This window comes from Diceros bicornis, chromosome 19 (genome assembly GCF_020826845.1).
Source record: "Diceros bicornis minor isolate mBicDic1 chromosome 19, mDicBic1.mat.cur, whole genome shotgun sequence".
NCBI classification, from domain to species: Eukaryota; Metazoa; Chordata; class Mammalia; order Perissodactyla; family Rhinocerotidae; genus Diceros; species Diceros bicornis.
Genome location: NC_080758.1, coordinates 46,715,587 through 46,738,772, shown reverse-complemented (window position 1 = coordinate 46,738,772; position 23,186 = coordinate 46,715,587). Strand labels below are relative to the sequence as shown.

At 41.7% G+C, this 23,186-nt stretch overlaps 1 protein-coding gene across 1 annotated transcript in view; it reads right to left on the bottom strand.

The window, feature by feature from the left end:
• CFAP61 (cilia and flagella associated protein 61) overlaps positions 1-23,186 on the bottom strand; it is a 286,840-nt gene that overhangs the window by 116,333 nt on the left and 147,321 nt on the right. Inside the window, exon 17 of the mRNA XM_058563317.1 lies at positions 4,054-4,181. Coding sequence (XP_058419300.1) covers positions 4,054-4,181 — 128 coding nt within the window. The remainder of the gene's footprint in view (positions 1-4,053; positions 4,182-23,186) is intronic.

Below are 23,186 nucleotides of genomic sequence, written 5' to 3'. Positions count from 1 at the left end.
AGAGATAGTGAAGAAGCTGTTCTATATAATTCTGGAAAAAATCTATCTATTTGGGACACTGAGCGGGGCAGGGCCTGAGGTTCTGCATTGCTAACGAGCTCCCAGGCAATGTTGATGCTGCTGGTCCACAGGCCACACTTTGAGTAAAAAGGACACAAAACATAAAATGAGTTCATAGACCTGGTTCCTGCCCTTTTTTTTGGTACAGCATTTCCATATTTCTTTTTAAAAATGATTTTGGAGTACTTTTGTGGAAAGCCTGAGATATTCAAAGTATTACATTTGGGGAGTTCAGCAAGGCTAGATTTGGTGCACAAAGTGGCTGGTAAAAATACGACTTTCTAAGCTTTGTGGAAAGAGACATCTTGTTTTCTGGAAAGAGCTTTCACACTTTCAAAGCTCTCCTTCAGGAAACAGTGTTTCCTTGACGGATGATAGAAGCTCACCTCCGAACTTGGCTGTTGATCCAAGAAGAGGGAGTTCCCTTTAGACTGCTGATACGATTGGTGGAGTTCTCAGCATGACCACACCTTCGGGCTAGCAGGACCATGAGGGTCCCCTACCAGGACCCTCCCTCAGCACACTGAGGAGGATGGGACCACCCGTCAGGGCCACAGCACTGGTTGACAGCAGAGGTGTGCTGACAGTCGAGGCTGAGTTCTTTCTGCTTTTTCCAGTGGTTGGAGTTTTAGAGAAGTCTTACTAATAGAAATACTGAGAAGGATAACGTATATGAAACACTTACACTGCCCAAGCCAAGAACTTGCAGTTCCAAAGAGCCAGGGCAGCCGAACGCACACAATCTATCAATCATGAGAACTGTAATTTTAAAATAGTTCAGATCCATCACTTGAATGACTTGGGCTTGATGAAGAACACAGATAATTCACAGAAAAATGTCTTAGGAGCTGCCTTCCCCTCCAATTCACTGCCCTCTCCATCAGAGGATGAGCGGGGGTTTCCTCCTCTGCACTCCCCACCCCAAGAAAGCTCCTCCCCCAGCCCTGGCTCTGCACCCGCTGTCCTTCCCCTGCTCAGCTCCTGGTTCCCACCACGGGACCCATGCCCTGGCGGGGCAAATGATGGGGAAGGAAGGCCAGGATGCCTATGTGGCCAGAGCCCACACTGGCTGCAGGGTGGGGCGCAGGGGCCTGAACACACTCCCTCCTTGGCTCCCGGTGGAGTTGGTTGGGCACAGTGCCCTCAGAAGACAAATGCACAAGACCTGTTGAGGGAGCACAGATGAGCAGAGCCTCAGCCCCACCCTGAATTATCCTGCACCCCTGCCCTTCTCGATCAGCTAGTCAGGGCCTAGGGAGGGCTGCTGGAGATTGCAGGAAGCTCTAAGGGCTGGGCTGCCACTCCTCAGCCCAGTGCTGGAGGACTCACCAGGACCAGAAGGATGTGGAGAACTGCTAATGTGTCCCTAAGAAAACACTTGTCACACATGTCACCTGGCATGGGAGGGCCCAGGAGGACTTGCCCTAGTAAGGAAAAGAAGATGCAAGGTGACTCCCAGGCCTACAACCAGACAAGAAGATGTGTCCGTGCAGACGTAACTGTGGATGGGTAGCAGCTGAGGACCAGAGAGAATGTTGTACTAAAAACTAATGCAAACATCTCCCTCACTATTCCTCCTCGCATGGAGCTTATATCCTGGTGCAGTTGTTGGTGACTTTGGTCAAATCACGTCAGCTCCCCAGCAGCACCTTAGCACTCGAGGAGTGAAGGATGTGACGGGAAACGAATTTCTGCAAGGACTGCTTTTGTGTCCACCGAAGAGGAGACCAAAGGTGCTTTACTTTTTTTGCATGCAAATAATATAAGAACAAAAATTTGTGTCTGTTTTGTCACCAGATGACAAGCATTACCAGATTTTCTGGAAAAAGAAGTTGCTATACTGGGCCTCAGATGGATTTTCCAGGAACTACGGTGCCCCAGCTGAGTTAGATAATGCAGTGCAGGAGCAAAAGGAGGGCAATTTTTCTAACTCTTGCCTCCAAAATGTGGATTTAATCCTCATTAGGGGTCAGCATTTGGTGAAAACTGTTTCTTCAATTTCATTCCAGCTCATATCATTTATAAAATCTAGTTCAAATGGCAGTTAAAGTGGTAAAGTAAAATACACAGAAGGTTACTATGGTGATTGCTAATTTAGAATAATTAGAGAAAATAATGAGAAAACTATTTCCTCTCTTAAGGATTAGAGATCCGTAAACTGATACCAGTCTATTTTTAGTGTACGTAATCTGTGTAACGATGATAGAGAATTATGAGTAATTTCAAATGCTTTAAAAAGGTCTGTCTGATTGAGGAATTTAATCAACCAAGTACTTATATCAAAATTTATACTTGTCTTTATTAAATCTAAGTTAATTCCACAAAAAGAAAATTATATGTATATAACGTAATCATTTTAAATAAAACATAAGTATATAGCTAAATTAAGATTTAAGACCTGTTTATGATAACTTCTTGACTACTATCATTTCATAACTCACCCTGATAATTCATCATTCAAAAATGGTTGCATACAACTTACTGTTCAGAGTCTTAGATAAGGAGACCCACCAGAACAAGTGAACTCCTCAAACTATAGTGTGGCATCCACAGAAAAATGGATATTCCTAGGTGCTTCTCATCATTTTCTTCTTGCCATGAAAGACTGCTGTAGACTGACCACAATATTTAAAGCCCATGAACGCTGTTGTTAATTTCAATAATGACCCCCATGCTACTTATTTCTGGTTAACTAAGGGTATGTTCCGGATAACTGAACAAATTGGCTGGAAAGTGAAAAAAAATCTTTATCTGGTTAATGTGATGTGAAATGAGCAAAACAACTATTTGGGGTTAGCTCATCTCCACATCAACCAGGCAAAAACACCTGTTAGGGGTCATTTCCTCCACCCTTCTCCTTGTCTAACTCCTCACACCTTTGCTGGCTTCTGGAGGAGTCATGGTAGGGCTGCTCTCTCCAATCTTCCACCTACCTCTTAGCACCTGTAGTTTTGAACAGTAGCTAAAGTTTCTCATGTGATCCTGAGCAAAGATTTGGAAAAAATCACTTTTATTTCAGGAGTCTGTGGTTCCCCAAGGTCAGGGTCTTTTAAAACATCTATGAGACTTTAAAAAACATAAATGAGGAAACCGAGTCTGAGAGAAGTTAGGCAATGCATCTAGGGTTCTGTGTCAGGTGGCAGTGATGCCAGGCTATGAACCTGAGTTCATGGACAGTAATCCAGGGCTCTTGCTGTGAAGCAGTGCTGAGCAGATGGAGCGCTAGTCAGGGGAAGCTGCGGACTATCAGGAAAATGGGCTCTGAAAGGAAACCTGGTTTAGTGCTTTGAGGATGATAGAAAATAGCATCTGAAGAAATGTGCAGGCCTCAATGTTCCTTGTGGGGTTTTACCCTGTTTCCTAGCACCCAAAATGCAGAGGTTGGAAGAAAGATCCTGGCCTGTCTGCCATTTCCAAAAGCCTATTTGTGATGCATAAAGTCAAAATTGGTTCCCAAACCTGCCTGATTATATGGAGCACCTGTTAAAATACAGATTCCCAGAGTCTTACCTGGGCGTTTCTGATTCTGTATGTCTGGTGCAGGGCCTGGGAATCTACATCGTTAACAAATGCTCCATGTGATTCTTATGATCTGGCCAGTAAGGGGAACGCTAGTATAGAATAGGGGTTGGCAAACTCCTTCTGGAAAGGGTCAGAGTGTACATATTTTAGGCATTGTAGACCAAATGGTCTCTGTCGCAGCCACTCAAATCTTCTGTTGTATCAAGCAAACAGTCACAGATAACATATAACTACATAAGCGTGGTAGTGTTCCAATAAAGCTTTATTTACAAAAGCAGGTGGAAAGCCAGATCTGACGCAGGGGCTATAGTTTGCTAACCCCCAGCCTAGACCATTCCACTGAGTCATTAATCAACATAGGCAAGGTATATGGTGTGGCAAACACACTCAAGTATGTTTCAGGGGACCCTCTTAGGTGTAAGAAGAGAAGGGCCCCCCTTAAAAACAAATAAATAAAGTAAAACAACTCACCAAAATACCAACGTCTCTAAGAAGGAAATTCCAACATTGGATGCACCAACCACAACAATCTTGGCATTGACAGTTATTTTAGGTTCCAATGTTAGTTTTCTGTTTGTATGGTTCAAGGCATAACTCAACTGGAAAAAAATGCAAAGAGAAAGAGAGACTTGAAGAAAATGTAGCTGAGTCTGCACTCCCAAATTAACAGTTATGTGTCATTATTTAATTAGGACATCACCAGCAAATCAAACTGAATAATGCCCATGCATGGCCATGGTGAAATTTACGGGAAGGTATTTTTAAGAAATTAATGTAAGAATATGGGAATATAGCTAACCTAGGCTGGTTTACATCAAAATGCTTGGTATAGATCATTTTGTTCTTATTGCCAACAGATGTTTCATATAGAACTGAGGACCTTCATGATTAGAGATGATAACGAAAGAAGGCAGACAAATTGCTCCCTGAGAATCTGTGGTTTCATGAAAGGTCCCAAGTCTTTCCTTCTGTCCCAGGTTTCCCTGAAATCATGAACAACAACTAGATTATAAAAGTTAGGTACTTGAAGGCAAGTATTATCTCTTATTCAATTTTGCATCTCTCATACTACTTAACACAGTACCTTGTGCACAGTAGGTGTTCAATAATATTTGTAGAATGACAAATATTTGTTGAATGACAAAAACAGGTTGGATGATAAGAGTCGTTCAATCTTTCAGATACTCTGGGGTCAGAGAGTTCTCTTAGAAGCACAGAAAGTAACTGTGATCACTTTGATGTCTTTTTTTGCAAAAATTATCTGGATTGATAGTTTGTTTCTCTTTCTGGCAGAGGCTTCAGTAGGAGCACTAAACGTACAACGGAAGGTTTTAACAAAAAGGTGGTGGAGTATTCTTGAATGAACATTAGACTGTGTCAGAAGACCTTGGTTCTAATTTTAATTCATTAATTCAACACGTTTTTATTTGGTCTTACTATGTCTACAGACAAAAACAAGAATTATATCTGACTTCTCATCAGAAACAATGGAAGCCAGAAGTGGAATGACATCCTTACCAATGCCCCTGACTCAGTTACATCATTACGTCAGCATTAACTCATCCTCTAGGTCAGAGATCTTCAAATTCTAATAGACCAAATCTATTTTTAATTTTATTAAAATCCTGAGATACCAGGAGTTGAGAGTCTAGTGGGCTTCTGGTAAAGTCTTATGTAAAGCTGGGCTCTCACTCACCTTCCAGTGCTTCAGGTAGCATGGGTGTGGCCACATGCTTCGCCACTTGCCAGATAACATGGGAAATCTAGACGATAAACGCCTCTCTCTGGCTCTAGCTAGCCTAGCAACATGGAGGTAGAATAATGTCTTGAGACAAATAATGTATTAATAGAAATTTAAAACAAAGTTTGGAGATTTTAGACCCTCCATAATTAACACTGCTCATGCCTCTCAGCATCTGTTCCATCCCCACTCCCACCTTTAATGAGGCACATCATGGATTTTAAAAAAGACTGAGCCCACTCCCATCTTTAAGAGGGGACTGACTGGCATAAACCAAGTTGCATAATCCCACTTTCCTTGCTCAACAGTTGGCCCAGGATAGATACATGACCTACGTTGGCCTAATCAGAGCGAAGCCCAGGACTTTTCTCTGATGCTTGGAGAAGAGAAGCCTCCTTGCTTTCTGAATGGTATGGGGTATAGATGTTAAGATTGAAATGGTACAGTCGTCATGCCACAAAGAGGGAAATCTCTGGGCTGAAACTCCAAGGGAATCACAGAGAAATACAACAGGAAATCCTTTCAAACTCTACCTGAAGCCCATGCTACCTTTAGACTCCTCAGTTATATGAGCAATAAACATCAGTCAGCCATTGCCACAATAGTGCTGCGTAACAAACCACCCTCCAAATGCACTGGCTTAAAACGATTGTCATCTATTCTCACTCATGGGTCAGCTGGAAGTAGTCTGATGTTTGCTGGACTCAGCTGGGTTTGGCTCTAACCTACTGATTCCAGACTGGCCTCACGTATCTATTATCTTTTTTGATGAGAGAGAGCTGAGGCATGTTCTTCTCATGGCAATGGTAGAAGTGCAAGAAGGGTAAGTGAAAATAAGCAATACTCCTTCAGCCTGGCCAAAGCAAGTCACACGGGCAAGCCCAACATTCATAACGTGGGGAAGTAGACTCACCTGTAGTGGAAGGAAACTCAAAGTCACATAGCAAGGGCACAGCCCAGAGAGGGACGAATAGCTGGAGAGAATGACGCAGCCCACTGCATTTCCTTGATTGTTTAGGCCAGTTAGTTTATTTTATCTGCAACTGAAAACTTTCTAAACTGATACACTTTCTAAATGACAATAACGAATATACTTTTTGGGTGAAAAAGTGTCTGCTCTTCAAATAAATGTCAGTTTTGATCTGCTCTATGAGAATTCCTCAGGACAGGTCAATGAGGAATTCTGCGAGACAACTAGTTAACACTGGCACATGTGGGCGCCACCATGTACTGTGGTCTGATTAATTTCCAGGACAAGAAGGCTGGCAGCAAATTCCCTCTAGCCAGCCTTGGGTCTGGTGGCTTAGAGAAAAGATGATAGGAAGCGTAGATGTTGCCATGATGGCATCTAATTGCAGGTATAATTAACAAACTTAAAATGCAAGCATTTTAACGGAGGTCAGAACCCAAGATTCCTTCCATGGGAGGTATGTTCAGATATTCCCTTTTGCTGTCCAGAAGCGTATGCTAACATTGAAACATGGGCAGTAATGAAATTCCATGGTAGAGAATTATACTCCATTTATGAAACAGCTCCTGTATCAACAATACAAAGGCAGCTGAGGAACAGAACAGAATGGCTTTTGTTTCCCACACAATAGCTTTAACACCAACAGCTGCCAGGCCTCAGAAATCACCTTTCTAACTGCAGAATCCACAAAGTGGCCTAGGGGTGTCAAGGGTGAGCATCAGTACAATGACTGTGGGTGTCTTGGGAGAGTGACCAGGCGTCACCATGAGTCTCAATAAACCCAATTTTGTGCCCAGGCTCTAATTAAAAACATATTCATCCTCAGGTATGATGAAGTGACCTGAAAAAAACACATTTATTTTGTTGTAGATAGTTTTTAAATACCTTGAAAAAAATGCTTCCCAGCCTGGAAACATCTTGCAGTGACAACTGCAAACGAAGACAGCTTCTGCTGCTGTATAAAGGGTTTATTTTTCCCATAAGCAGGAAGCGCAAGTCATTTCTGAAGGAAAGCAGAATACATGTCCTTCTTTTATGTTCCTTCAAACTACAGGTTTTCATGGTAAAGAAAAACAGGTATAGAAGATCCTCTGAGTCAAGCCAGCTTTTCCTTTCTTTGGTCTGAACATCTACCAAAAATGTCCTGTACACTGGAGACCCTGTTTGGGGTCTGATTTTCTTAATAGTAAAGTGAAAATAAAAACCCTATCTATTGACTCATATTTTATAGACAGAAATTAAATGTGTCATGTAATAGTAAATTATTTCAAATATTAAACAGAGGAAACTCTGTAAGCTATTTAACTGCATACCATATCAGTGATAATATGGGTGGGAATCATATTCTCACCTCCATTTCCTTTTAACACATTTATGATTCTATTTTTCTAAAGACGCTAGGTAAGCATTTCTAGACAAAGGGATGATTTTAAATGTAGAGATGAACATGTACCCCAGCAAGAAGGAATAAACCATATATCACGGTATATAACCTTATAAGGTTAAAAGAAATGTTCCTTAAAATTGATGATGACTCTTGTAATGAGTTTAAAACATAAACCTTAAGTTCTACTCCTCAGATAGGAGAAGGAATGATAACATGGGAACACCCCTGTAAGGGAATTCTAGAACTGGCCTTGAGGTGGGGGAGGAGGGGGTGTTGGAAGATCCGGAGGAAATGACAATAAATGTCAGGTGGGGGGCAGGAGAGGCGTTGAGATGAGAAAATAGGGAATAGAAATGAGCAAATGTTTAAGTGTTTATCTATTTATGTGTAATTTCCTATGAGCTTCTGGAACAGCAGACCCTGTATATGTGAGTGAGTGAGCCACTAAGGAGGTTTTGGTTGCTTTTATTAATTCATTTGGTTTGTCTGCCACCCTCCAACTGGACTGTTGGCTTCCTGAGGTCAAGAACTACATCTTTGTTTTTTGAGGCATTTGTTTTGTTTTATCTGAATAATTCCTGCCATACATTTTTGGACATTCGATAAATAGTGAAAGAATAGATACGTTAACTTTGCATTTCATCAGCCCTTCTTAAAGGATGTTGATATAATTTCTACTGATTCAAATTATTTCAGTTGGTTCTTTTCCAGTTGCTTAAATGACCAAACAAATGATTCAGATATAATTAGAACTACTTAGGATTAGGGCCAGCCCCGTGGCTTAGTGGTTAAGTGTGCGTGCTCCGCTACTGGCGGCCCGGGTTCGGATCCTGGGCCCACACCAACGCACCGCTTCTCTGGCCATGCTGAGGCCGCATCCCACATACAGCAACTAGAAGGATGTGCAACTATGACATGCAACTATCTACTGGGGCTTTGGGGAAAAAAAGGAGGAGGGTTGGCAATGGATGTTAGCTCAGAGCCGGTCTTCCTCAGCAAGAAGAGGAGGATTAGCATGGATGTTAGCTCAGGGCTGATCTTCCTCACAAAAAAAAAAAAAAAAAGAACTACTTAGGATTAACTATGATCTTTCTAGTAAAAATGATGTTGATGTACATGCATAGTTGAGTTTATGCCATGATTCACATACATTTATCAACAGACCTTAAATACATACTTTTGAGTTTTATACATAGTGTTAACTTTTCTGTGTGTACAAAAAATTGTTCAAAATATAATTTTATCTGATACACATAGACCTGAGTTCCATATTTCCACATCTGGTTTGGCTTCTCTTATGCACTTAGAACGAGTTAGAATGACTACAAAAGCATTATTGGAACTCAATTTCTTTTTTTTTTTTTTTTGTGAGGAAGATCAGCCCTGAGCTAACATCTGCCAATCCTCCTCTTTTTGCTGAGAAAGACTGGCCGTGGGCTAACATCCATGCCCATCTTCCTCCACTGTAATCCATGCAGAAATAGAAATATAATGATGTACACCTGAAATTTATACAATGTTATAAACCAATGTTACTGCAATAAACAAAAAATGAAGAAAAAAAAAGAAACTCAATTTCAATAATAGATTCAAAATCGGAAGTCACTAAAATTACAAATAGGCCAGTAAACTAGAAAGCGGTCAAAATAAATACAAATGATCCTACATAATAAATGCAAGGTTCATACTAAAATGAAACATGACAGTATCTATGGTGAATGTTTTCTAATGATACCATTTCATTTGGAAGTCACGTTCGACCTCCAGGATCATTAGACTGGGTATCATTAGCCTAGTGGCAAGGTTTGGGCTTGTTTTCTTAATTCTGCTACTGGTTGAAATTCTGAGCCTCTTTACCTTAAATATCAGTTTCCTCAGGTGTAAAATGGAAGTAAATTACACAAAACTCTGCCTTCCTCAGCAGGCAAACATGGAAACTATTCATTTAAAAACGTCTACAAATACTTTGAGCTTTTCAGGCAAAGATGTTACACAAGGTAAAATTGCACATCCTCTCTCCCATCTGCAATATGAAAGGCAAATCTTCGAAAAACACATTTTAAAAGGGCAAAACAGTGAGCTCAATTTTCAGCTCCACACCCATGTATATATATTTTTTCTTTCAGAAAGCTTCCAGAGACTTCAAAGGGAGCTCTGTCCATGCAAGGAAATGGAAGATGGAGAGATTCAAAGCCATTAGGAATAGAATTTCTGAAATTCTTAATAAGCCTACTTTGGCTCTATAAATGTAATTTTTTTCTTATTCCTTTCCATTCTCTGTTTTCTTGTTGAGAAGCCCTCTGTTTCCCAATTTTATCAAAACAAATGATGAGAGATTGACAGTGCTATAAATATCAGCATCAGTTTCAAAGTTTACAAGTTGACCACTTTGGGGCAAAGTATTGCAATATTTACGAAACAAATAAAGGGTAGAGAGATATAGATACTTAAAAAAGAACCAGTAAGTTGCAAATCTCTTCCACAGATACAAAACACAATTTTGAAAAGCCTTTCTGCTAAAATTATTAAAAGCATTCAAAAATATGATATGAACACCATCACCTCCATCCCAGCAGAGCATGAGAAGGCTGTCAAGAAGATGCTGTGGTTTTGAGCCTCGTTTTATGAAGGTTTCTCTTAACTTTCCTTTTTGTTGGGGAATGGGGAGCTCCTAACACTTTTTGTAGCTTCAGCACTTCAGAAAAATGCACACTATTCCGTCTACGGCATCTGCTGAAAGCAATGAGGGCTCAAGGACATTTTCTGGCTTGCTTTCTTAACACGGGAAGGAGCACACTCAAAACCGCGCAACATGGGGCAAAGAGTGGGCTGTGGATACTGTGGGATCTGCTCACTGTGGCATTCCCACCGTTGCACCAGGCACACTCTAGGCACTTATTAAACGTTTGGGAAGTAAATGAAGCACTAATTTTTCCTCTGCAAAATTATTAGTAATAATACCCATGAAGAATTGTTATTTCTTTCAAGGCTATGAGGGCTTTAACTCCTTTACAGCCTTCACATTTCTCAGGCAAACAGTGGGAGCTTAATAGATTCTTGTGGCATTGTCCCACATAGATTGAATCCTAGCTGAAGAAAGAGGGTTCCTGTATCAATTAGGATTGGGCTTGACTGTATACAACAGAAAACTCAGCTTAAACAGAAAACAGTAGCTTAAACAGGATAGAAGATAATTTCTCTCTTATGCAAAACAAATCTGGAAATATGTAGTCCAGATATGGCTATTGAGGTAGTGCCATAAACTTATCAAAGACCTAGACTTCTACCTGCCTAACTCCCCATCCTAGTGCAAGGCTTCCATCCTCAAGGATGGCTTGAATGGCTGCTGGAGATGCAGACTTCATATCCTCATTCTAGGCAGCAGGAAGGAGAAGGGAGGAAAGAAAAAAAGGGCCTTCCTCTCAGCTGAGCCACTCCTTTTAAGCAGCCTTCCCAGAATTCCCATTCCAACTACTTCTACTTCCATCTCAGTGGCCAAAACTGATTCACGTGGTCGTGCCAGATGCAAGGGGAGCTGGGAAATTTATTCTCTTAGTTGGGTGCATTGCTGCCTTGAATAAAATTGAGTTCCCATTAGTAAGGCTAAAGGGAGGAATGGATAATGGGGGCAACTAGTGGTCTTTCTTAAGTTTCTTAAGCTTCTATAATTCAGTGAGTAAATTTCTTTAACTTCCATTTTTCTTATATTTCTCTTATCAACTCCATCTGTCCCAACGCCATCTATACCCATATTCCCTACCTGGCTATTATCAGTATTTTGTAAACGTTTTAAAAAGTTAAAATTATAACCACCCTATGACAATAACCTGCGACCTTTCTTATACATTTATATTAGAAAAAAGTGTTTTGGAAGTTAAGTGACTTTACTGGATTTCATAAATTCTAGGATGCACTTTTTTTCCACGTTAGCATCCCTGAAATCAGCCTCACAGTCAATGTTATCTTAACCATTGCAGTCAGCCAGGTAGCAGCAGTGACATAGTTGTCCTTTCCTGGGTATGGGTGATTTGGTCATGGCTGTTCATTGTGACCACTTCTGGAGACTCATGTGCATTATGTGACAACCTGTATTGAGTTTAACTGCTGCTGACAACGTCTTCAGAAGGATTACAGCATGATTTGGCCTTGAAATGAACACTTACTGTGTTCCCATAAAGGCCCGGAAACCAAGCAGCATGGTGCAAATTTGATATTAGTGAAGCAAATATTAGTCATTGGAGGAATGGCTGTAATTCCACATTTTCTTGCAATGCAACAATCAAGTGCTTTACAGGAGCAAATAAAGGATGATAGATACCCACAGTAGATGAAGCCGTGTTACCTTTTGTTACTAAGACATGCAAAAGTTTTTTCCCATCACCCAGCAAACAATGCAATTGAAGGGAATGTAAATTGCCTCTCCTCTGTGAATAGATCAAAGAAATTTCAAAGCAATAAGACTTATATGACTGATTCATATTCCGTTCAGGACTCTTTTTAAGATATTGTGTCACAGTTTAATTGGCCACATTTTTTTCTTAATGGTACATAAAATAAAGGTACATCTTATAATTGATGGCATCTTAGATTTGATAAATGTGATTAATTCACTTTGTTTGTTTTTAAGATTTTATTTATTTATTTTTTCCCTCCAAAGCCCCAGTAGATAGTTGTATGTCATAGCTGCACATCCTTCTAGTTGCTGTATGTGGGACGCGGCCTCAGCATAGCCGGAGAAGCGGTGCGTCGGTGCGTGCCCGGGATCCGAACCCGGGCCGCCAGCAGAGAAGTGCACGCACTTAACCGCTAAGCCACGGGGCCGGCCCTAATTCACTTGTTTTTAATTAAATAACAGCCCTGAACAAGTAGCTCATATATCATTAAAAATGTGATTGCTTTGATGCTATACATGAACACTGGCAAGGTAGATCCATTTTTGGCTTTTCAGCGACACAGAGATTCATTGATCCCCAATATAGGGCATGCTAGCACATGTACCAAGATAACCTCAAATAGCTCCATGTCCCTCCCTTCCCACCTAAATAGTGTCAAGTGTTTAGAAACGTCCTCTGAGCCTCTGCATCATTCTAATCGAATCCTGTCTGTTATGTTTCAGCTATTAGGCACTCCAGGTATCATCTTCAATACAGTGTCGGCTACAAACTGGAGATATGACTTCTCTGGGGTAAGCACACAGCGAAAGGCAGGAATGAAGCCAATCCATGGCAGGGAAATGGTCTGCAGAATTAATTACCTGACTTGCACTGCTCTAAAAGCACAACTTACTACTATATTACATATGTATCTCTTGAAGAAACTCATTGACTCAACATCTAGCTGCCTAATCATTCTCAGCTTCTCTATCCTCATGAAAGACCCACTTGTAATAGAGTAAGATGAAGGTGTGGCCTCAAAGGTTTTGAAAACACTCAAATTCAAAAGTGATGGAAGGCATTCTTCCTGTTAAATAATGTCCTTCTGAAATGATGGCATTTTCTACAGGTATCCAAGGGCAAAAATGGTCCTCCATATATTAAATATAAAATGTATATGTATATGTTTATAATATAGAATTTGAATGTCTTAATAATTAGACAAGGAATCAGAGAAATATATGAAATGATTGGTGATAAAGGTATTCTCTTGAGATTTTTGTCAAATAAAAAGAGTTGTATTATTGGTTGTTTTCGCTTCCTAAAAAAAATAAGAGAAAGTTTTATGGAGAAGGTGTGAAGTATCATCTGTCTGAACATTATTTGCTTAAAGAAAGAGGACTTCAGGCCATCCTTCTCTTTCCATCCCATATCATAAAGGGTGGGACATGTGGTTTATCTGGGATGCAGGAACAGTTGATATTTAGCCACAGGCTTTAAAATATTTTGTATTTAATACCCCAAAGGAGACTGGAATCTGCCCTCATTCCTATAGAAGCACCTTATAAATATACAGCAAAGAGTCACTAGGTCATAAAGTTATTTCCCCAGCTAGAGAAGCAACTCTAGAAAAAATTATTTAAATGAAATCAATACTCTAGCAATAAGGCTAGTCTAACTTGTTGGGGGACAAGGCAGTTGGATATGTGGAGTGATTCTAAGGGCATTAGGATAACCGAGTCAGTATCCTGATCCCTGAAACGCTACCATCAAAATTTTAACACAGACCTTAATTCAACAATTTCAATTCAATAAATACATATTGAACATCTACCTTATGTCAATCACCCACTTAAGTGCTGAGGTAAGAATGAGGCCTGGTTTTTGTCTTTAAGGAATTCTCATCAGGATAGGAGACAGACAGGTAAACAGATAAAATGCAGCACATGTGATAAGGGCAGTGTACCAGGAAGTTATCGCTGTGTAACAAGTCAATCCAAAATTTAGTAGATTAAAAGAACAAGCATTCATTCAACTCATAATTCTGTGGGTCAGCAGTTTAGGCTGTGCTGAGCTAAGAAGTTCTTCTGGACTCAGCTGGGAAGCTGTGGAAGTAGCTGAAGTTTGGCTGGTCTAGGAAGTCAGGGAAGGCTTCTTGGAGAAAGTGACAGCTAAGTTGGATTTAGAAGGATCAATAAGATATTTCCCTGTGGACAAGGGAGACAACAACTTTCTGGATGACAGGGAAAGGCCAGTGCAAGGGTCTGGAAGGGTGATACATCCCACTGAAGTACAGATCAGTCTCTACAACTGCACTTTCAGATGATGTCCTGACAGGGCAGAATGGTCCTGCATGGGCAATATGAGAAGCAGACAAACAAGGGGACACAGGGGAGGAGCAGGGGTCAGGAGAGAAAAAGGTGATAACCAACTGTGTCCTTGCCACCACCTCCCACCAGGAGGCACAGAGTAAGGTAAGAACTTTCAATTCTCCCAGAGAAAAAGCTGTTTGCTCAAGTCAGATACATGGCTATTTGCACTGCTGGTTTAGGCTTTTGGTTCATTTGCTAGGAAAATGACAGCAGTGGAAGAAAAAAACTCCTTTTCCTGAGAACTTCTGTCCAAGTGAGTGCTATTCCACAGACACTTTTCAATCTTGCTGTCTCCCTGCCATTCCTTTTTTTCGCTCCTGGATATTTTCAACACAACTTGCACGTTCCGTAAGCAAGCTAAAATGCATGACTCTACTTAAGGTGTGCCTTCACGCACACTTTTAGTCTTTCAGTCAGGTTCATTATTTCTGTTGACATACAATTGTATCTCTGAGTTAGTCTGAAGAAATTAAGCATATCTCTTTCATCTCAATACAAACAATAGTTTGTATTCTCTTTCATATGACTTTAAAATTCTGCACACCAAAAGGTTCACTCGGCTTTTGTAGAGCAATGCACAATGATTGTTTTGAAAGAATAAGCCTTTCTGAAAATTCCTATGAAGAATGCTAAAGCTAAAAACAAAGTTCAAAGGAATTTGGTCAGAATCAATGGGCTAGCCTCTTGGTTCAAGGGAAGGGCTTGCAGGGAAGGATAAAACAAATCCAGCTTCTTTTTAAATGGAAATGAAAAGAGAGCTTGGTAGAGAGCTAAGCAGAAACCTCAACAGGAAGGAAGCTGAAATACGATAAATGGGAGCAGCCAGTGCTGAACAAAAGTAGAGATACATTCTAATAAAACATGGGGGGGGTAATTTCAGCCTTTCAGATATTTTACATCAGATCAGGGAAAGTAAAGGTCTTGGTTCCATTGCTGTTTCTTGTGAAAAGAAGAGCCCATTGCCCAGAAGAAATTAGTATAGAAAAGGTCTGCTTTTTTTCTTCTCTCCATTCTTTGAATCAATTTCTGATGGTTCTGACAACACTTTTTAGAAACACTAATTCCATGCTCTCAAAAAAACTTTTCCAAAATAGTAAGTATTTAAAATATCTGAAGTTACCAACACACACACACACACACACACACACACACACACACACACACGCAGAGCAATAACAATCCTGCTGTAATTAATTAGCACAAAAGGCCACGCCATGCCTGGAAGGCCTAAAGGGGAGCTGGCTTGCCACTCAGGAGGGAGCCACCAAAGGGATGGCAGGTGTGACTTTCAGGGTGTCTGAGACTCCACATACAAAATCAAGCACGAGTCCCTGGGAAAATGTTCCCCTTTGCTCACTCTGTTAAATATTCAAGCAAAACCTATTTTTTTAAACCCCTAAGAACCCTCTTGGTGGGATGGAAGGGAATATGCAAGCAGACTGCACTGTCTTTACACCTGGGCACCACTGACATCACGCTTCAGTGCAGACAGGCCCTGTACTTTTAATTTCTCACATGCACGTCAGCGGTAAACAGTCCCAGCGTTCGCGTTAATGACACCATCTGGCGCCTCCCATAACTGTGTAGCGTTCAGCTTCCAAACAAGATGTAATGGCAGCAACACATGAAACCCACTGACATTTACAGTAAGGAAATTTATTATCAGTCGTCGGTTTCGTATAAATGTGTTTGCATGACTGCTGGGGCTATAAAATTGTCACCTTTGCCAGGCAAGAGAAGGTGCAATAAATAATGGATTTTAAGCCATGCATGTACTACCAAATCATTAAACATTTATCACACAGGCACAATAGCATCTTAAGCAACAGTTACCACTTGAAAAATTAATGCCACTTTTGAGGGTTAAATGAAAACCTTTTAGTCTAAGCTTTAATGATTTTTAATATGGTTCGGTATAGAATACAAGGATTTTTTAATTTTTATTTTTTAGTTGAATATGATATATAAATGTAAATAGCTCTTTTATAACAATTTTCTTTTGAGGAACAACCACTCTATGCTCTTTTATTAAAAAAATACTCAAAAATATAAACTGAAATGTTTCTTGAAAAAAAATCATTGTTAAAAGCTGTTTAAAAGTAGAAATGACAAAAGAAACGTTCTTTAGGAATCAAATCGTATTCTTCCCTTTAAAATCCTTAATGGATTAGTCAGTTATAGTAGCAATTAAATCATTTTAACTTCAAATTAAGGAAAGAAGTAAATATAAAGTCAAAACCAACCAAATCCCTCGAGTAATCTAGCCACATTTGTCCCCATTGCTGACTCTTTTCAAATACTCTCCCCACAAGGCGCCCAGTAATTCCCTCCTATATGCTTATTCTGTGGGTGTCCACTGCTTTAGAAAAAATCCATGGAAATAGCAATTCAAAATACAGATAGATTAGGGGATAGTTATTGGCCTTATAGAGGATTTATCAGGAATACTGTTTAATTCAAAGGAACAAAGAGAAACCTAGGTGGGAACTAGTTATTTTCCTCCTGGACACAGAACAATGAAGGTGGGAAGCCAGTGGCTGCCCTTACACAACCTCCCCATGCAGGAGGTCAACCAGAAAGCCACGCCTGGACCAAGACCCAGTGCTCAAGAGGTTCTGTCATGGGATGCTACAAGGAGGACAGATTCATAAAACAACACAATCTCAACACGTAAAATGATCACCTAGCAAGAGGAAAGAGTAAGCTCTATTTTTAGTGAGAAGCACTGCTTAATAGTAAGTTTTAGGCAGAAGTCAAGAAATGACTGAATTAGAGATTTCTAGCTCCGTTTGTGAGGTTTAATTCCTTGTTGAGAGCTGTTCTGTAGTTTTATGGGTTTCCAACACTCCAATTTCCCTCTCTCAACTACCTCCCACCCCCTCCCAGGCACATGCCCTAGACAGGAAGCAGGTGAGAGCTCTCGGGAAGGCGTATCCCTGTAGGCAGAGGTGGGCGGAGATGGTCTACAGAACACATCAAGAGGCCTGCATGGGACCCCTGCTCCTGATTATTGAATCAGTGGAAGCAAGTGTCAATATTTCAGTGCCCTCGTCTCCAATAGTGACTGTCATCTAAATGGGTCTAGGGGGCTGTTCCGTCTGTGTGCTTTAGGGTTGAAATCCGAGGTTTTGTTAAGACCACAAGTCTGTGATGTTGGCTTCCTTGGTATCAGGGAAAACCTCTGTGGTGAGCGCCATCCTTTGGAGAACTGGAGTGGGGGTGTCACAGGAATGGAGAGATCGCTTCGATGTCCCTCCACAAATACACACTTGCGTCCCTCTGCTGGTTGCAAGTCACAGATGGAGAACTTCAGAGTCCAGCCTGGGCAGACAGAGGGGTGGGTGGCCACTTGCCCTCCACTGCCTCCTTAATGGGGGAGGTATGAGGAAGTTGCCAGAGTTCCATGCATGTTCCACAAGTCTCTGTTACACAAAAGAACCACTCCAGTGACTAACTCTAGTGGGATTATATGGAAGCTAACCCAATCCAGCGGGATTGTTGTACTATTATGAAACAGCATGTATTGCTTGAGCCTTGATGTTAAGACAAAAGCACCAAGTAGGTGGATTCTTTTAAGCAGTTTCTCTATCCAATATCCTATGAAAGGGCCACACACTCACGCTGTCCTTCCACCTGTCACCAATTAACGTAGATAATTCCTAGAGTTCTAGCTATTATATTTCACGTTTTGGAAATGACTATCAGGGCTCTCCCAGAGGTAAAGAATCAATGAATAACACCAAGAAGGCCTTGCTCATTTCCTTCAAAGTTGTGTCAGTTCCTATACTTTATTAATCACTCTGCTCCACACACTACGTGTGTGTGTTTGTGTCTGTGTGTGTGTGAAAGAGAGAGACAGAGACAGAGACACAGAGAGAGACAGTGCTCCATGGCACAAACAGCTCTCCTCAGGGCGCAATACAAGGCGGCAGCCTGAATGCAACTGTGAAATGAAAAAGCAGTGAACAATGAAGGAAGAGAAACAAAAAGCAACTCAACAGATGCATGTCATTTTTACTCTTCAGTGTGGATCAGTTTTTCTTGTTAATTATATCACCTATTCTTTCCTTATATTGATAATTACATAATTATATGAAACAGATGGGTGACAGAATGCACCCAGATGGTGAGAATGTAAACAGGCTTACAAATTGCTTATTCTTGAGCATATTATAAAGAATTATTTAATAATACATAGATTTCTATACTCTACACATCTGTTAAATGGAGCCTTTAAAATAGCAGTTACTTTGTCATTTTTTCTTAAACCGACACAATGCCCTCCCAAGGAATTCCTGGGAGGCCAACTGCCCTCTAGGTAAAATATTTCACCTTTTCCAAACATTTGGATACTTGAAATTCTAAACTGTTATCTGAGTCCACTTGGGTTTTCCCCTCTTTTTAAAAAAATAGAAATCATCATTTCAAGGGGCATTAGAATTCCACAAAGCTCCTATTCTGCTTTGGGCAAGCTGTGGAAGGTTGAAAGGAAGGGGAGGACTTGTTTCAAGAACATAATTTGAAATGTTTTAATTGCATCTGGTGGGCTTCTTGCATGAAATTCTTTAAAATTTTAAATTAAAATTCTTTAAGACAACTATGAAATAAAGGTCAAAGCATCCCTTCTGTGTCCTTGGGTGTATGCCAGGGAAAGTGTGCCCACGCAAGGGTGGGTCCTCACACGGGGACAAGGGGCGGGCTCGGGGACAGGCTGGTTTTCTGATGACTGTGAAGGCAGCAGTGAAGACAGCTCCTTCCTCCGGGCCCTCACATCCCCTCTGCCCCATCAGATCAGGTCTCTGCTAACTGACCCCTACCAGAGAGGTCTTTCCTGCCACCTGCCCCTCCAACCTCCATCGCCTCCTAGGCTTTCTTCCTGCCACCACCTGGCACGGGGCATCCTTGCCTGTCCGTCCATTGTCTGCCTCCCTCCCCAGAACGCAGGCACCAGGGCAGCAGGGATGTTCCAGTTTTTTACTGCTGCAGCCCCAGTGTGAAGAACAGGGCTCCCCACGTGGTCAGCAGACAATAACCACTGATAGAATGAATGACACAAAGTAAGCCTCTACCTCCAAGCTTTCTAACTAGCAACACATAACAGGCCCTGGGCCCACGGTTAGGCAGGACCCGGGGCAGAGGAGCCTGTCCATGCAGAGGCAGAGGGAGATTCCATGAAGGGCAGGTCCAAACCATGGTGTCTCAGAGCCACGGACAAAGAACAGAACACCTGGATAAATGGTGTGCTAGGGTAGAGAAGCAGGCTCCAAGAGGGACACACTCTCTTGGTTCTTGGTGGAGCAACCTGGATAGGGGAGGTGGGGTGAGGAACAGAACTCCACAACCAGGCTGCTGTCACCACTGCACTCTGGGAGTCTATTATGTGTAGACACGCTTGGAATGCGGAATGCAAGCACATCTCCAGGGCCATTTTTGGATGGTGATCATACGTATACTGTGTATGCGAGAGAGAGAGCGAGAGACAGAGACAGAGACAGAGAGGGTTGTAAGAAGCATTTGAGAAGACTTGGGTTTGAAATCTCTGTGGTTTATCAGCTCTATATTCTTGGGGAAATTACAAAACCTCCCTGTGCCTCAGTTTCCTCACTGGCAAAATGACAATAAGAAGAGTTCCTAGACCATAGGTGGCTGTGGGGACTAAAGAAGCTAATTCTTATGAAGAATATAGAATCGTACCTTTCACATATAACACTTAACAAATGTTAACTATTATTAATATTTCTCTGACTTTGCTTGGTTGTTCTCCCTTTTAGCATACTTTTTTTTTATTTGAAAAGAAATATGAGACTAATTGAAATACATTATGTTCTATTTTACAAAGGCAACAATATTCAGAAAAAAATTTTTAAATTCCCTCTAATCCTAGCACTAAACACAACTATTTTTTTTGTATATACTTCCTTCCTGTTTGTCATATGCACATATATTTCTACATAATTGAAATAAATCCATATTTAAATAAGAAAAACAACAAAAAGCCTATGATTACTCAGGGCCTAGAGATTCTTTTGGAATTTGGACTTGGCAGGCTGTATCCCCCATCTGCTCACCAATGGAGGTGGGTCCCAAGAGGGCAGGCCAGCTGGGAAAGAGAAGCCAGGCCACTCATGTTCCATCTCTCTTCATGCTCAAGGGAACCTGGATCTCAGCGTGGCTGTCCTGAAGGAGGCCAAGGGTCCTTGGACCCCAGGCAACAGCCTCCAGAGCAGACAGCTCTCAGAGCAGAATACATAGGGAGAGGGGAGACTGTGGGAACATGCCCATGAGGAGTCAGGCGCCTCCACCTCAGAAGTCAATAGGGATGAAGAGCCAACGGCATGGGCAGGGCACTGGGCATGGGGTTGAGCCCAGCCACCCAAACTCCTTCAGCCTCTGGCACTTGCTCCTGCCTTTGAGGTGAATCAGATCACCCAAGTGTGTATCTGTCTCTGTGTCTGTCTCTCTATCAAGGACATGAAGGAGTGGTAAGCTGTTAGAAGTCACATGGGCCCTGTGGGGCCACTAGCCGTGATACTACCAACACAGAGTGACCCAAGAGTCAGTGTGGGGACCGAAGCTGTCTAGGAAACAAAACAGTTGTCCATTGTATATAATTCCATGGGACACTCTCAGGCCATCTTTGTGACATGCTTACAAATTGCAACTTCGGATAGATAGTGCCTAGTTCAATTTTTTAAATCAGCAATTACCACTGGTTTCATGGAAGCACCACACTGAGGATCAATAGATGGGGGTGAACATGGAGGTGGTTTTGGCCAGCAGAGCTTCACTATGGTGACCAGAAAGTGCTGCCTGAGACTGGCTCCCTGGAAGCATAGCTCCTTTTGGTTAAATACATAAACTACCATAAAAATCATGATTATAATGACTACCATGGTGATAATTTCAATGCACTGAATTATATTAAAAAACAAGACAAAACAAACAAAACCTGGGACATTATTGAAGAGCACGAGAAGCAGAAGCAATGGTGTAGTATGTAATTCACATTTATTACCGTGGGTTTCCACCACCTGAATGGCTCAAGCCTGCCCGCACTGCAGTTGAGTCATGTTTGCTATCTCCAACAAGCTGCAATAAAAAGCCTTTATGGCTCCCACACTATTTCCATACCTTATTTATTCTTTTTTTTTTTTTTTTCTGTTTTTAAGTCTTCCTTTTTGTTTTCTTCTTGCTTATGCAGTTGGTCACTATGGAGATCATGACATCTGTAATCTTGACTAAGCTTAATGGTCTTGAGGTGACATACAGGGTAAAGGTTTTTATACTTCCTTAAAGAGAGTCAACCCCAGTGAACAGCAGCAGACTGAGGACTGAGGGCTTCGAGCTGCCTCTCTGAAGGGGGCATCATATGGGTGGAGGGCAAACCGTGCTCCCTCAGCCAAGTCGCCATGGGGCAGTCCAGAGTGCGAAGGGAGGCCACTGCTCCAGAGAAGCAAGTGCTTCATCTCCCAGGGCCCATGTAATCCTTTGCCTCTGATGAAAACAAATACCATTTCCCTTCAGATTTGGTGAGTGTATAAATAATGATAACTAAACTCAGATGGTTTTATGAAAATTACTGAATTGTAGAAAACTTTTAATCCACCTGAACTCAATCTGAATGTAAAACCTCTCTAGGTTCTTGGGGTATTTTTTCCCCTAGTCTTTCACATCTTCTAAGAAAGCATATCCTATTTTTTTAAACCAGAACTTATTAACAAGATATAACGTCTAAAACCTTCCATGAAAAGATCTAAAAATTACTTATAATACTTTATAATATACGCATTGATTGACATAAAATCACTTCATAATGAATGGAGCAATGTTTTTATAATTCTTCCACGGGCCAGAGGAGTGAGCCAGCCTGACAAGGGGCCTTCTTGGTCTGCAGTCCGTGTGTACAGTCATGCGCCACATAACGACATTTCAGTCAACAACAGACGGCATATACACGGTGTTCCCATAAGACTAGTACCATACAGCCTCAGTGTGTGGTAGTCTATACTATCTGGGTTTGTGTAAGTACACGCTACAATGTTCGCACAACGACGAAACCGCCTAACGATGCATTTCTCAGAACATATCTCTGCCAGTAAGCAACGCATGACTGTATCTTACTGTTAACCATCATAGAGGGTACTATCTTATATTAACAGATGTATTTCATTCCTGCCAAGTCCCTCTTGTCTCGTTACCCTCCTGGCCCCTCAGGCAGCAGCCAGGGGACACCAGCCATTGGGCAGACATGCCACGGGAGAACAAGCAGGTCAGTTCTCTGCTTTTTGCTTCAAGGCAAATGGCAGGTGGCAAGGTTTTTGAGTTCCAGAATTCAGAGTTGAGGCCTCAAACAACAGATTTCAGAAGAACACACGGTGATGGCAGAGTCTGTTGTCCCAAGATCGGAGGGAGGAGGAAAATCAGAGGGAAAGTAAGCAAGTCCTCTCCTTCCCTCTGCTTAAGGCCATAAAAGTAGAAGGAAAGGCAGGCTTCCCACAGACATGCTGGAGAACATAGGAGTAGAGGGGGCTGTGCCTCATGGAGATGCCCCTGCCACCTGTCCTCACGAGGGTGCACGTGGCTGATGGTGGCACCAGGGCAAGAAAGAAGGCGAGGCAGATCCTGAGCTTTCCAAAGCTCAAAGTAGTACAGGAGAAAGGGAAGGAGAGAAGGAGGGAGAAGGAGAGCACGCTCCAGCAAATGCGATGCCTGACCCAAGGAGTTCTCAAGGCTGTGAAGACAGAACGCCTCCACCGCCAGC